Raw genomic sequence first — 12204 nt, 5'->3', positions numbered from 1 at the left:
GATGATGATGAGTATGTCTTGATCATGTGCATGGTTGATAAGGTTTGACGTAATTCCATGGCTCTCGTGAGAGATTCCATAGTGGTGCTTAGTAATGTATGTGTTGATGTAAGAGCTTAGTATTGGGGGTTATTTTGACACTCTAATGACCATCCAATCTCAAGTAAGGAAGGGTGAGACATGTGGTGAGAGTAATATGAGGTCCTAGTCTAGGGCCGTTACCTTGGCCTAAGGCGTTAACGGACTAACCTTGAATGTGGTAGGGTGAAATTCATTGACAATGGCTCTGTAGAACAATAGAGATCACCACATGTGCACAACCCGTCATAGTTCAACATCAATGTTTGTCCGAACTGTCAAGTCTAGAATGCATGGTTGGGTGTCTTAGGATGGATTGATATAACTTTATGTATGTTAACTAACGTATTTATTGTATGAAAGATCTTTTGGTATGTTAGCTAGCTTACCCTTTCTTCTCTGTGTTTGTTTGTATGTTTTGTTTCTTCTCTTTTGCAATGATTATTTAATGATGTGAGCTTAGGGGATGTCTATAGTGAGCAGGGGTGTTGGGAGTAGATGGAGTTGAGCCATAAAGTAGGATGTTGCATTTTAGTTTTATCTATTTTTAGAAGATTTATTACACATTTTAGTTCAATGTGATATTTCATAGTTGTGTAGGATCTTGTATATCTTTTGCTATTATAAGTTATTTATGGATATTTGTAATAACAACTTATAAGTTTTCTTTATGCTGTTTTGTAATATTGAAGGTGTGACAAATCTTATGGTAATTGAATCCTATAAAAATTGGTATATTACACCTAATATGTTAATTAAATCATAAATTTCAAATTTTTGTTTATCATGCAAGGATTATTTCTTTTATGGAAATTATAATATCTAACTATAATTCAAAATATCAACTACAATAAATAATACATTATATATCTATTTGTTTATCGAATTTTTGCCCACTATAATATCAATTCAATCTAAACATGTATATATCTTACAATATACATGGCAAGCCAGATCGCATATAAGTCTATCCAAATAAATTTACTCAGTAGAAGACAATTGCGTCTTTATTTGTAAAGGAAATTTCTTATCATTTAAAGAAATAAACTCATAATGTATATTTATAAAGTGAGATCTAATTTAATTTATATTATAATATTTAATTATATTTCTGATGGACGTGAAAACCAAAAACAAATCCACTTATATAAAGTAATTTTAATAATATCTCTACTTTCCAACTGTTTGTAAGCGATAAATGTGCTGATCAAGGTACGTATATAATAATCACTCATAACTGATTTGGAGACCGACAATTTGTTACAAAATCCACCACAGAGAAATTTATTAGTTGTACTACAATAATTATATGAACTAACAATTAAAAACAATAGTCACATATGGCAAAATCATTAGATTTGATTCAAATGTAATATCAATTATATATATTCTACAATTTTAAATTTTCATGTTTAGTGAATATTACTTGTACGAAAGTTTTGCATCGAAACATCTTCCTAAAGGAAAGCAAATGGAATACCTACAGAATATATTCGAGATTTCATAGATTAGATTAAAAGGTGGTTTAAATCTCTCTAACTATTTACAAAGATTTAAATAAATCCGTAAAATGTTTTCTAATTAAGTTTTTAGTCATCTATAATTTTATAATTTCGTCTTTAACTTATAATTTTTATTTAAAATTGTTTTTATATCTAAGATGTTTTTTAAAGATATTTTTTCTTCACGATTCTTTCACATTACTTAGTATTCGTTATCTTAGCCTCATGCTTCTAACATTGAACAAAAGATTCTTTAATGTTCAAATCAACACTTGGTTAGAGAATTTAAATCAAATTTGGATTAAATGTTGAAAGTGAAAGTCAAATCATCATTAATGCACTATTTATATAGTTACTTCGTTGACCATGGACCTCATTCGAATGGGCCACAAATTAAGGACCCTTTGGTCGTGAGACCTCAGCATGCATTAAGAGATATCAGTAGCCAGTGCTCGGTATCCGACATCTGGCCCGATCCTTCTTGAAGTATCTTAGGATTCTCATGCGATTGCAGGCTATCCAATACTCAGTTCTCGGTAACTGGTCTCTAATATACTTATGTTGTAGACCGTGATTAACAAGGTCGATAGGTCTTCAGCCAAAATAAATGTTAAATAAATATTTGAAAGTTTATAAATTAAAGTTAGACTTTTTTTTAACATCTAAACCAAGTAACCCTACAAGAATATTGATGATCACTATAATGAATTATAAGTTATAATACCATATTAAATTTCATTTTAAAACAATTGACACTAAGTAAAGTTATCTACAAGGTGCATTTTAAGAGATGCATGATTATTACTTTATTCATTATTTGAAATATGATTTTGGTTATCTTTAAAAGTATTTGATTCTTGATAAATGTTTAAATTACTTGTTTTAATATATGCTTTTGATATTTGTAATGCGTGAATTTGATGCAATCTTGAGAAAATTGGAACACTTCATCTTTGAATTATAGAATGAGGTAATGAGATACAAAAGAAAAATAAGGAAATTAATGTATTCAAATATGACCTTTGCAGCTAAAAAATGATACTAGATTAACCCACAAAGAAGAAACATTCACAATAACAAAACATTAAGAACCAAAATAGGAAACTCAACTTTAGAGAAAACCTCCCAAGGAAGAAAAACTCCATTGTTGACCACTAGATCAAAAGCTCAAGCTAGGAGAAAACCCTCCAAAGGAGGCAAGCTTAGAAGTTGATCACTATAATTGAAGTTAGAGTTATACTGTATTTTCTTATAAAAATAGTCTTGTTCTCTTTTTACAAGGCTAATTTTAACTTCTCTCTAGAACTCCTTTAATCACTCTTCATAACAGAAATTAGGACAAACATGGGAAAGGAACAATAACTCCAAATGTGTGTGTTTAGACTCACTATCATGAGTACTCTCTAATGTTAGGGTTGAATGTAATTTTTTTTTTATTTTGTGCTGCTATTTATTCCATTAAATGCTTTATTCAAAATTAGTGATTTGATTTGCATTTATTCTTTTGATGACTTGATATGTCGTCTTACTTCATCAACTTGAATTGAGTTGGAAAACTCATTTAAGTTAAGATCCAATAATATCATCTAGTGTTACTATATGCTAGGAATAAATCTAACTGCTTTAGTTGGACATAGAGTCTTGTACTTAATGTAAGTAGTCATTCAATCAAGGGATGAGGAATCACACTAATTTTGATATCATTAGGTTCTAAAGTTAAGAAATTGATTTTGAATTACCTTAGTACTTTTAGGAACATTTATTAATGAACTTGTTCTATAGCAAATTTATAACAATGTTGTAGAAGAATATTAGTAAAGTTCAATATCAACACTTTGATCGACATCATTTCATATTAATCATCAACATGTTATGTTTTAAATCTATTTACCCTAATCATTGTTTCATTACAAAGTTAAATAGATTCTAGATCATTGATTTTTCTAACAAAATTCATAGAGATATGACTTTGTTGTGCTACAATCGAACCTAGTGCACTTGTTAGAAATTTAACCAACATTATTTAGATTTATTAATTTGATTGCTCTTGTTGGTATGAATATTTTGGTATGTTTATTCAAAATATTGTACATTATGACTTTCATTTCAATCTAGGTAAAAGTTGATGGAAATTGGTTGTATGATGAATATTAAGGTATAGAAGACATACAATTGTTACGTTATTCATTATTTGGAATACGATTTTAGTTGAGTCTACGAGTGTCCAATTCTTGAAAATTGTTCGAATTGATTATAATTTGATTTATATTGTACATGATTCCTCAATTATGTCAACCACTAAAGACGACGTAATCCAAAGGTCAGCACATGTACAAGATTACTTGACTAAAGTTTTAATATGATACCTAGATGATATCAGCCACTTAAGACAACATAATTTAAAGGTTATCACTTAAAAAACATTACTTAACTAAAATAACATGAGATACATTCATCATGTAAGGACCGAGCGTCCTTTTTAATTTTAAAGAAGGAAGTGGTGGGGATGGGAGGCACGTTCTAAGTGGTGGGGAAGTGGGCGGCTGCACGTTCAGCTATAATGGGCAGCAGCAGATGGTGGTAGGTCTCTCCACATGGAAGTGCTCCAGCCACCAGGAGTCTTCATCATCAGCTCTTCAAGTGGGCACAACACTAAGGAAGGAAGGGAGAAGCTGGGGAGTGCACTGGTTTACTTCTTAAAGGGAAGAGTTGGTAGATTCAAGGAGTTGGGAGGGGCTTTACCGATTGGAAGAGTTGCTGCAAATCTGTGAGAGGGTGAAGATCGGAGCTGCTGAAGTGCAAGGAGGCCTTGGATTGCAAGTCTTGGGAGAGATTGATTCAAGAAAGGTGTTCGGTGCTACATCTGGAGGAGTGAAAGGCTTACTGCAAAATCTGGGAGAGGAGAAGTGGAGAGTTGTTGGAGCTGGAAGGAGATCAAATCTTTTGGAGAAAGATCCAAGGAAGTCTTCAAGAGGTAAGGGGAGTTAGATCTTTTTGTTTGATTGTTGAAATATATTGTATTTGATGCAAATCTGGGAATTTTGGGGATGAAAATTGGGGTTTCTGGGTTTCTGGAAATCTGGTGCGATTCTGCAGAATTCTGCAGAAACGCGCGTTCGTCCGCACAGTGCTCGACCAATTAGTGGTCGGCCAAAATATGTGGAACGTTCGGTCTTCAGTTTGACGAGCGTTCGCGTTCGTACTTCAATGTGAGTGTAGCGTTCGGTCTTAGTGAACGAGGGATTGTGAGCGTTCGTTCCTAAATTGGTATTTACAGGAAGTGATCTTGAGCGTTCGGTATTAGGTATTAGTGACTCTAATTGTTCGTCCTTAATATGGATTCTTAGGTTTGAATCTTTAAACGATCGGTTTTGGTAGATTAATAAGCGTTCGGCTTTGAGTTGCTTACCCTTAAGTTTTGGATGTCGAACGATCGGTTTTTGGAGTATTAATGATTAGATGAATGTTCGGTCGTTAGTTCATGCTGATCGGTTAAGTCTTGATTTTAACATCGTTCAGTTAAGTGTGGATTTATTTCGTTCGGTCAAGGGTTATTTTATACCGTTCGGTAGATATTTGATTAAATAGTTTCTACTAAGTATCGATCTGTTACCGTTCGGTCTGGAATGTTTAGTACCGTTTGGTCTGGAATGTTTAGTACCGTTTTGTTAGTCTATAATTTACTACTGTTCGGTTAAGTGTTGATTCGGTCAGGATTGTAGACGTTCGTCCTTAAACTGACAATTCTCATATTTAGCGTTCGGTTTGTATGAGGTATTCTCGGCTCGTGAGCGTTCGGTCTTAATTTTGAAATCTTAAGTTTAAATCTTAGTCGTTCGATCTTGGTAAATTAGTGATTGTGAGCGTTCGGCTTAATTTTGTATTATCAGGCTTGAATCTTGAACGTCCGCTATGGCGAATTAGTAATTATAGCTTTCGGTCTTCATCTGATACTCTTAGGATTTAATCTTGAACGTTTGGTTTTGATGTATTATTGTGCGTTCGATTTTAAATTGATTTTCCTAAATTTAGATCTGGAACGTTCGGTTGTAAATTGATATTCTTAAGGTTGGATCATGAACGTTCGGTCTTAGTGTATTAGAAATTGTAGCGTTCGTTCTTTTAGTATTCGATTAAATGAGTTTCGACCCTCGCGTTCGTTCTTTTGGTGTTCGACCCAGAGTGGTAATCGGTTTTTAGCGTTCGGCATGATGTGGTAGGATCTGATGACGTCCGTCCAAATAGTGTTCGGCCTGGTGTTTGGGAAATGACGTTCGTCCAAGAGCGTTCGTTCTATGGTGTTCGGTGAATAGTGCTCGTTCAAATAGTATTCAGCAGATAGCGTTCGGCATACAGAGTTCGATCATATAGCGTTCGTCCAGATCGTTTTGTTGAATAGCGTTCGGCCAAATAGTGCTCGACAAATAGTGTTCTTCCAATTAACGTTCGGTGAATGGCGTTCGGTGAACAGTGTCCCGTGAATAGTATTCGGATGAATAGTGTTCTGAAAATAGTGTTGGATTCTAAGTTGGTTTTCCCTGGAATTGAATTATGTGTACAAATGTTTGAAATATATACTGTGATGTGATATAGGTGAAAGTATGCGAATGTATGAGATATGATGAATTACTTTGATGATCTGATTGTAAATGTAAATGATGTATGTGAGTATGAAGTGGACATCTCGGGGAGAGATGGATGAAAGTGGTTATGTGGTGTTGTATTATGTGTATAAACTGTATGGAGCTTTGAAATGGTATGTCTATCCCTACACTCAAAGCATTGTTCATACTCAAGTAGAGAAGAACAATGTAAGTGGTGAGAGTAGAGGGAGGTCCTCGTCTATAGTCTTTGAATTTAGACGTAGACAGATTGGGGGATTTACCTTGCTAGTGTTGGAGAGAGACCAGCTGAACTATGCAAGTGCAAAGACGACCAATAGTTCGACAGTTATACAAATCCGGATGAGTCGTGTGAGTGTGTTGTTGTTTAGTGAGTATGCTTTAATTGTTTATATATATATAACTGTGTATGATTACATGAATTAACTGTGCTGTATGTATAACATGTTTTTTTTATATCTAGCTCACCCTTGCATTGTTTTTGTTATGTACTGTTTGGGTATGTTTCGTTGGCGATGATCATCCCATTGGATGGGAGCAGATGTTGTTGAGGAGATTCCTTTGGAGCATGAGTTGGAGGTTACTGATGTTGCGGAGTAGTCTTCTTAGGAATTTTCTGATTGAACACTTGTAGTGTTCAATCCTTTCAACTGTTAAGTTTAAATTTTCAGTTTCTTTTATTTCTGGATGACTGTAATTTCACATTTAATTACACGTCATATTCTGACTGTTCTCTATATTTAAATGTTGATGTCTTTATTATATAATATTGGTTATTATATAATCGGGATGTTACATTAATGGTATCAGAGCAGTTCTTTCCTTAGAAACCTGTAGGTTGTGGGTGCGCTTCGTTTGTGATTGTGTACTCTGGTCTCGGGTTGGAAGTTGTGTTGGTTTGAGTCAGGCTAATGGTCTTTCTTTCTGTATGAACAGAAGATGGCACCTACTTCTCCTCCTCGTTCGTCTCAGGGAGTCGACCCATCTGACTCTAACCAGATGCTAAATGCGGTGCTCCAGGCGTTGCAATAGCAGAATGTTGCGCTGGTTGAACAGAACACTGTTGCATTGCAAAATCTTGAAGCCGCAAGGATGTCGGCAGAGAACGCGAGAGTGTCTTCTGAGAACACTCAGATGGAGTTCATGGAATTGATGACTAGTGCTAGGACTCCTCCAAGTGTTTCTTCCGTTGTCATTCCTGCGCAAGAGTGGAGCTTGGAGAGTTTTCTCCAACATCGCCCAGCAAGATTCACCGGAAAGTGCAACGCTGATGAAGCTGATCACTGGTTTGGGGACATGGAGAGGATATTCGAAGCCAAGGGATGTCCTGATGAGAAGAAGTTGGCCTATACTCAGTATCTGCTTACCGGGGAAGCTGGCCATTGGTGGAACAGCATGAAGATGATTCTTGAAAGGAGTGAGACTCCTATTACTTGGGAATTGTTTAAGACAAAATTTTACACTGAGTACTTCCCGGACAGTGTGAGATTTGCAAAGGAAATGGAATTCTTAGAGCTGGTGCAAGGCAGCAGATCAGTGTCAGAGTATGCAAATCGCTTCAAGCATTTGCTTCGTTTCAACACCATGGCAGTAGATGAAGAGTGGCAGTGCAGAAAGTTCGAGAATGGCTTGAGGAATGATATCAAGTTGCTGGTAAAGGGATTGCGTATCAGAGAGTTCCCTACTTTGGTGGAAATGTCCCGTGATCTGGAGAAGACAAAAAGGGAAGCTGAGGGACAGCAGAGTCAGCCTGCTAGGAATGGGGGACTATCTGGGTCTCGTGGTGGACTAAGCATTAAGAAGACGCCTTACGCTAGACCATCCTTCTCTTCTGGGTCTAAGGGTACATCCTATCAACCAACGGTGCAGTCAGGACCAGCTGGGCCATCCGGCACTGTTAGATGTTATACCTGTGGTGGACCTCATTACCGGAACAACTGCCTTAAGGGAAATAACACAAGGAAGTGTTTTAAGTGCGGGAAAGAGGGGCACTTTGCTGCGGAATGTATTTCTATAGTAGAATCAGGATCTCAAGCATAGAGGGCTGGGTTGCCTTCACCCAGGGGAGGTGGCAGACCTCAGACTATGGGCAGAGTGTACGCCTTGGTTGGATCAGAGGCGGTCAGCTCAGGTAACATCCTCATCTGTAGTTGTTTATTTCTTGGTGTACTTTGTGTTGTGCTTTTAATTTGGGGGCAACACACTCCTTCATGGCGAAGGCATGTGTTGAAAAGTTGAGTATGTCTGTAGAAGAGTTAGGCGTTGATCTGTTGGTGTCTACACCAACATCCAGATTAATTAGGACTTCTTCTGTGTATGTCCGTTATTCAAATGTCGTAAAGGGACGTCAGTTGAAGGTAAACCTCATCAGTTTACCTTTGCAAGGATAAGAAGTAATCTTGGGAATGGATTGACTATCCATCAATCGCATCCTTATCAACTGCGATGATAAGGAGAAGTCGTTTCCGGATGAAGACAAAGATGCCTTTGTCGATCGACGTCGTTAAGCAAGACCTCCTGGAAGGTGCTAGTTGCTTCTTAGTGTTGTCACATATGGAAGCGACTCAAGTTTCGGATCATGCGGCGCAGGAGAGTCGGAGTGTAAACTTCGCAAATGATTTCCTGAACAAGTTTTTGGTTTACCTCCTTCACGTAAGCATCAAGATCACCTTAGGACAATGCTTGACGTTAAGAGAAGATTTGTCAGTTCAAGTGCAACCAGTAAGGATTAAGGACGAACTGTCAAACGAGTCAAGGTCATCTGGAATGGTAGAACAAGCGACTCTATCTGGAAGTTAGAGGCGAGATGGGAGTAACTTACCTCGACTTGTTCTGGCAAAGCTTAATTTTCGAGGACGAAAATTTTTGTTGTTGGGGAGAATGTAAGGACCGAGCGTCCTTTTTAATTTTAAAGAAGGAAGTGGTGGGGATGGGAGGCACGTTCTAAGTGGTGGGGAAGTGGGCGGCTGCACGTTCAGCTATAATGGGCAGCAGCAGATGGTGGTAGGTCTCTCCACTTGGAAGTGCTCCAGCCACCAGGAGTCTTCATCATCAGCTCTTCAAGTGGGCACAGCACTAAGGAAGGAAGGGAGAAGCTAGGGAGTGCACTGGTTTACTTCTTAAAGGGAAGAGTTGGTAGATTCAAGGAGTTGGGAGGGGCTTTACCGATTGGAAGAGTTGCTGCAAATCTGTGAGAGGGTGAAGATCGGAGCTGCTGAAGTGCAAGGAGGCCTTGGATTGCAAGTCTTGGGAGAGATTGATTCAAGAAAGGTGTTCGGTGCTGCATCTGGAGGAGTTAAAGGCTTACTGCAAAATCTGGGAGAGGAGAAGTGGAGAGTTGTTGGAGCTGGAAGGAGATCAAATCTTTTGGAGAAAGATCCAAGGAAGTCTTCAAGAGGTAAGGGGAGTTAGATCTTTTTGTTTGATTGTTGAAATATATTGTATTTGATGCAAATCTGGGAATTTTGGGGATGAAAATTGGGGTTTCTGGGTTTCTGGAAATCTGGTGCGATTCTGCAGAATTCTGCAGAAACGCGCGTTCGTCCGCACAGTGCTCGACCAATTAGTGGTCGACCAAAATATGTGGAACGTTCGGTCTTCAGTTTGACGAGCGTTCGCGTTCGTACTTCAATGTGAGTGTAGCGTTCGGTCTTAGTGAACGAGGGATTGTGAGCGTTCGTTCCTAAATTGGTATTTACAGGAAGTGATCTTGAGCGTTCGGTATTAGGTATTAGTGACTCTAATTGTTCGTCCTTAATATGGATTCTTAGGTTTGAATCTTTAAACGATCGGTTTTGGTAGATTAATAAGCGTTCGGCTTTGAGTTGCTTACCCTTAAGTTTTGGATGTCGAACGATCGGTTTTTGGAGTATTAATGATTAGATGAATGTTCGGTCGTTAGTTCATGCTGATCGGTTAAGTCTTGATTTTAACATCGTTCAGTTAAGTGTGGATTTATTTCGTTCGGTCAAGGGTTATTTTATACCGTTCGGTAGATATTTGATTAAATAGTTTCTACTAAGTATCGATCTGTTACTGTTCGGTCTGGAATGTTTAGTATCGTTCGGTCTGGAATGTTTAGTACCGTTATGTTAGTCTATAATTTACTACTGTTCGGTTAAGTGTTGATTCGGTCAGGATTGTAGACGTTTGTCCTTAAACTGACAATTCTCATATTTAGCGTTCGGTTTGTATGAGGTATTCTCGGCTCGTGAGCGTTCGGTCTGAATTTCGAATTCTTAGTTTAAATCTTAGTCGTTCGATCTTGGTAAATTAGTGATTGTGAGCGTTCGGCTTAATTTTGTATTATCAAGCTCGAATCTTGAACGTCCGCTATGGCGAATTAGTAATTATAGCTTTCGGTCTTCATGTGATACTCTTAGGATTTAATCTTGAACGTCCGGTTTTGATGTATTATTGTGCGTTCGATTTTAAATTGATTTTCCTAAATTTAGATCTGGAACGTTCGGTTGTAAATTGATATTCTTAAGGTTGGATCATGAACGTTCGGTCTTAGTGTATTAGAAATTGTAGCGTTCGTTCTTTTAGTATTCGATTAAATGAGTTTCGACCCTCGCGTTCGTTCTTTTGGTGTTCGACCCAGAGTGGTAATCGGTTTTTAGCGTTCGGCATGATGTGGTAGGATCTGATGACGTCCGTCCAAATAGTGTTCGGCCTGGTGTTTGGGAAATGACGTTCGTCCAAGAGCGTTCGTTCTATGGTGTTCGGTGAATAGTGCTCGTTCAAATAGTATTCAGTAGATAGCGTTCGGCATACAGAGTTCGGTCATATAGCGTTCGTCCAGATCGTTTTGTTGAATAGCGTTCGGCCAAATAGTGCTCGACAAATAGTGTTCTTCCAATTAACGTTCGGTGAATGGCGTTCGGTGAACAGTGTCCCGTGAATAGTATTCGGATGAATAGTGTTCTGAAAATAGTGTTGGGTTCTAAGTTGGTTTTCCCTGGAATTGAATTATGTGTACAAATGTTTGAAATATATACTGTGATGTGATATAGGTGAAAGTATGCGAATGTATGAGATATGATGAATTACTTTGATGATCTGATTGTAAATGTAAATGATGTATGTGAGTATGAAGTGGACATCTCGGGGAGAGATGGATGAAAGTGGTTATGTGGTGTTGTATTATGTGTATAAACTGTATGGAGCTTTGAAATGGTATGTCTATCCCTACACTCAAAGCATTGTTCATACTCAAGTAGAGAAGAACAATGTAAGTGGTGAGAGTAGAGGGAGGTCCTCGTCTATAGTCTTTGAATTTAGACGTAGACAGATTGGGGGATTTACCTTGCTAGTGTTGGAGAGAGACCAGATGAACTATGCAAGTGCAAAGACGACCAATAGTTCGACAGTTATACAAATCCGGATGAGTCGTGTGAGTGTGTTATGGTTTAGTGAGTATGCTTTAATTATTTATATATATATATAACTGTGTATGATTACATGAATTAATTGTGCTGTATGTATAACATGTTTTTTTTATATCTAGCTCACCCTTGCATTGTTTTTGTTATGTACTGTTTGGGTATGTTTCGTTGGCGATGATCATCCCATTGGATGGGAGCAGATGTTGTTGAGGAGATTCCTTTGGAGCATGAGCTGGAGGTTACTGATGTTGCGGAGTAGTCTTCTTAGAAATTTCCTGATTGAACACTTGTAGTGTTCAATCCTTTCAACTGTTAAGTTTAAATTTTCAGTTTCTTTTATTTCTGGATGACTGTAATTTCACATTTAATTACACGTCATATTCTGACTGTTCTCTATATTTAAATGTTGATGTCTTTATTATATAATATTGGTTATTATATAATCGGGATGTTACACATCACACATTAAGGAATCATGGGTCAAGTTAATCAAGGTTCATCTAGGTAAAAGCCCATTAGAATACTATAAATATCACAACATTTATCTTATGCTTTGTTGACTTAAACGTTGAAGTGTCTTACAAGAACTCCACACTTATTATTGACAAGAGTTTA

The 12204-nt window shown here is 37.4% G+C and overlaps 1 protein-coding gene across 1 annotated transcript; it reads left to right on the top strand.

Annotated features, from left to right (window-relative positions):
- The first annotated feature begins 7294 nt into the window (after positions 1-7294).
- On the top strand, positions 7295-8242 carry LOC108332633 (uncharacterized). The gene has a single exon (XM_017567952.1). The coding sequence runs from the start codon at positions 7295-7297 to the stop codon at positions 8240-8242; it is 948 nt and encodes a 315-aa protein (XP_017423441.1).
- The last annotated feature ends 3962 nt before the right edge of the window (positions 8243-12204 follow it).

This window comes from Vigna angularis, chromosome 11, assembly GCF_016808095.1.
Source record: "Vigna angularis cultivar LongXiaoDou No.4 chromosome 11, ASM1680809v1, whole genome shotgun sequence".
Classification (NCBI taxonomy): Eukaryota; Viridiplantae; Streptophyta; class Magnoliopsida; order Fabales; family Fabaceae; genus Vigna; species Vigna angularis.
Note: the sequence above shows the minus strand (reverse complement) of the source record. Positions and strands in the feature narration are given on the sequence as shown.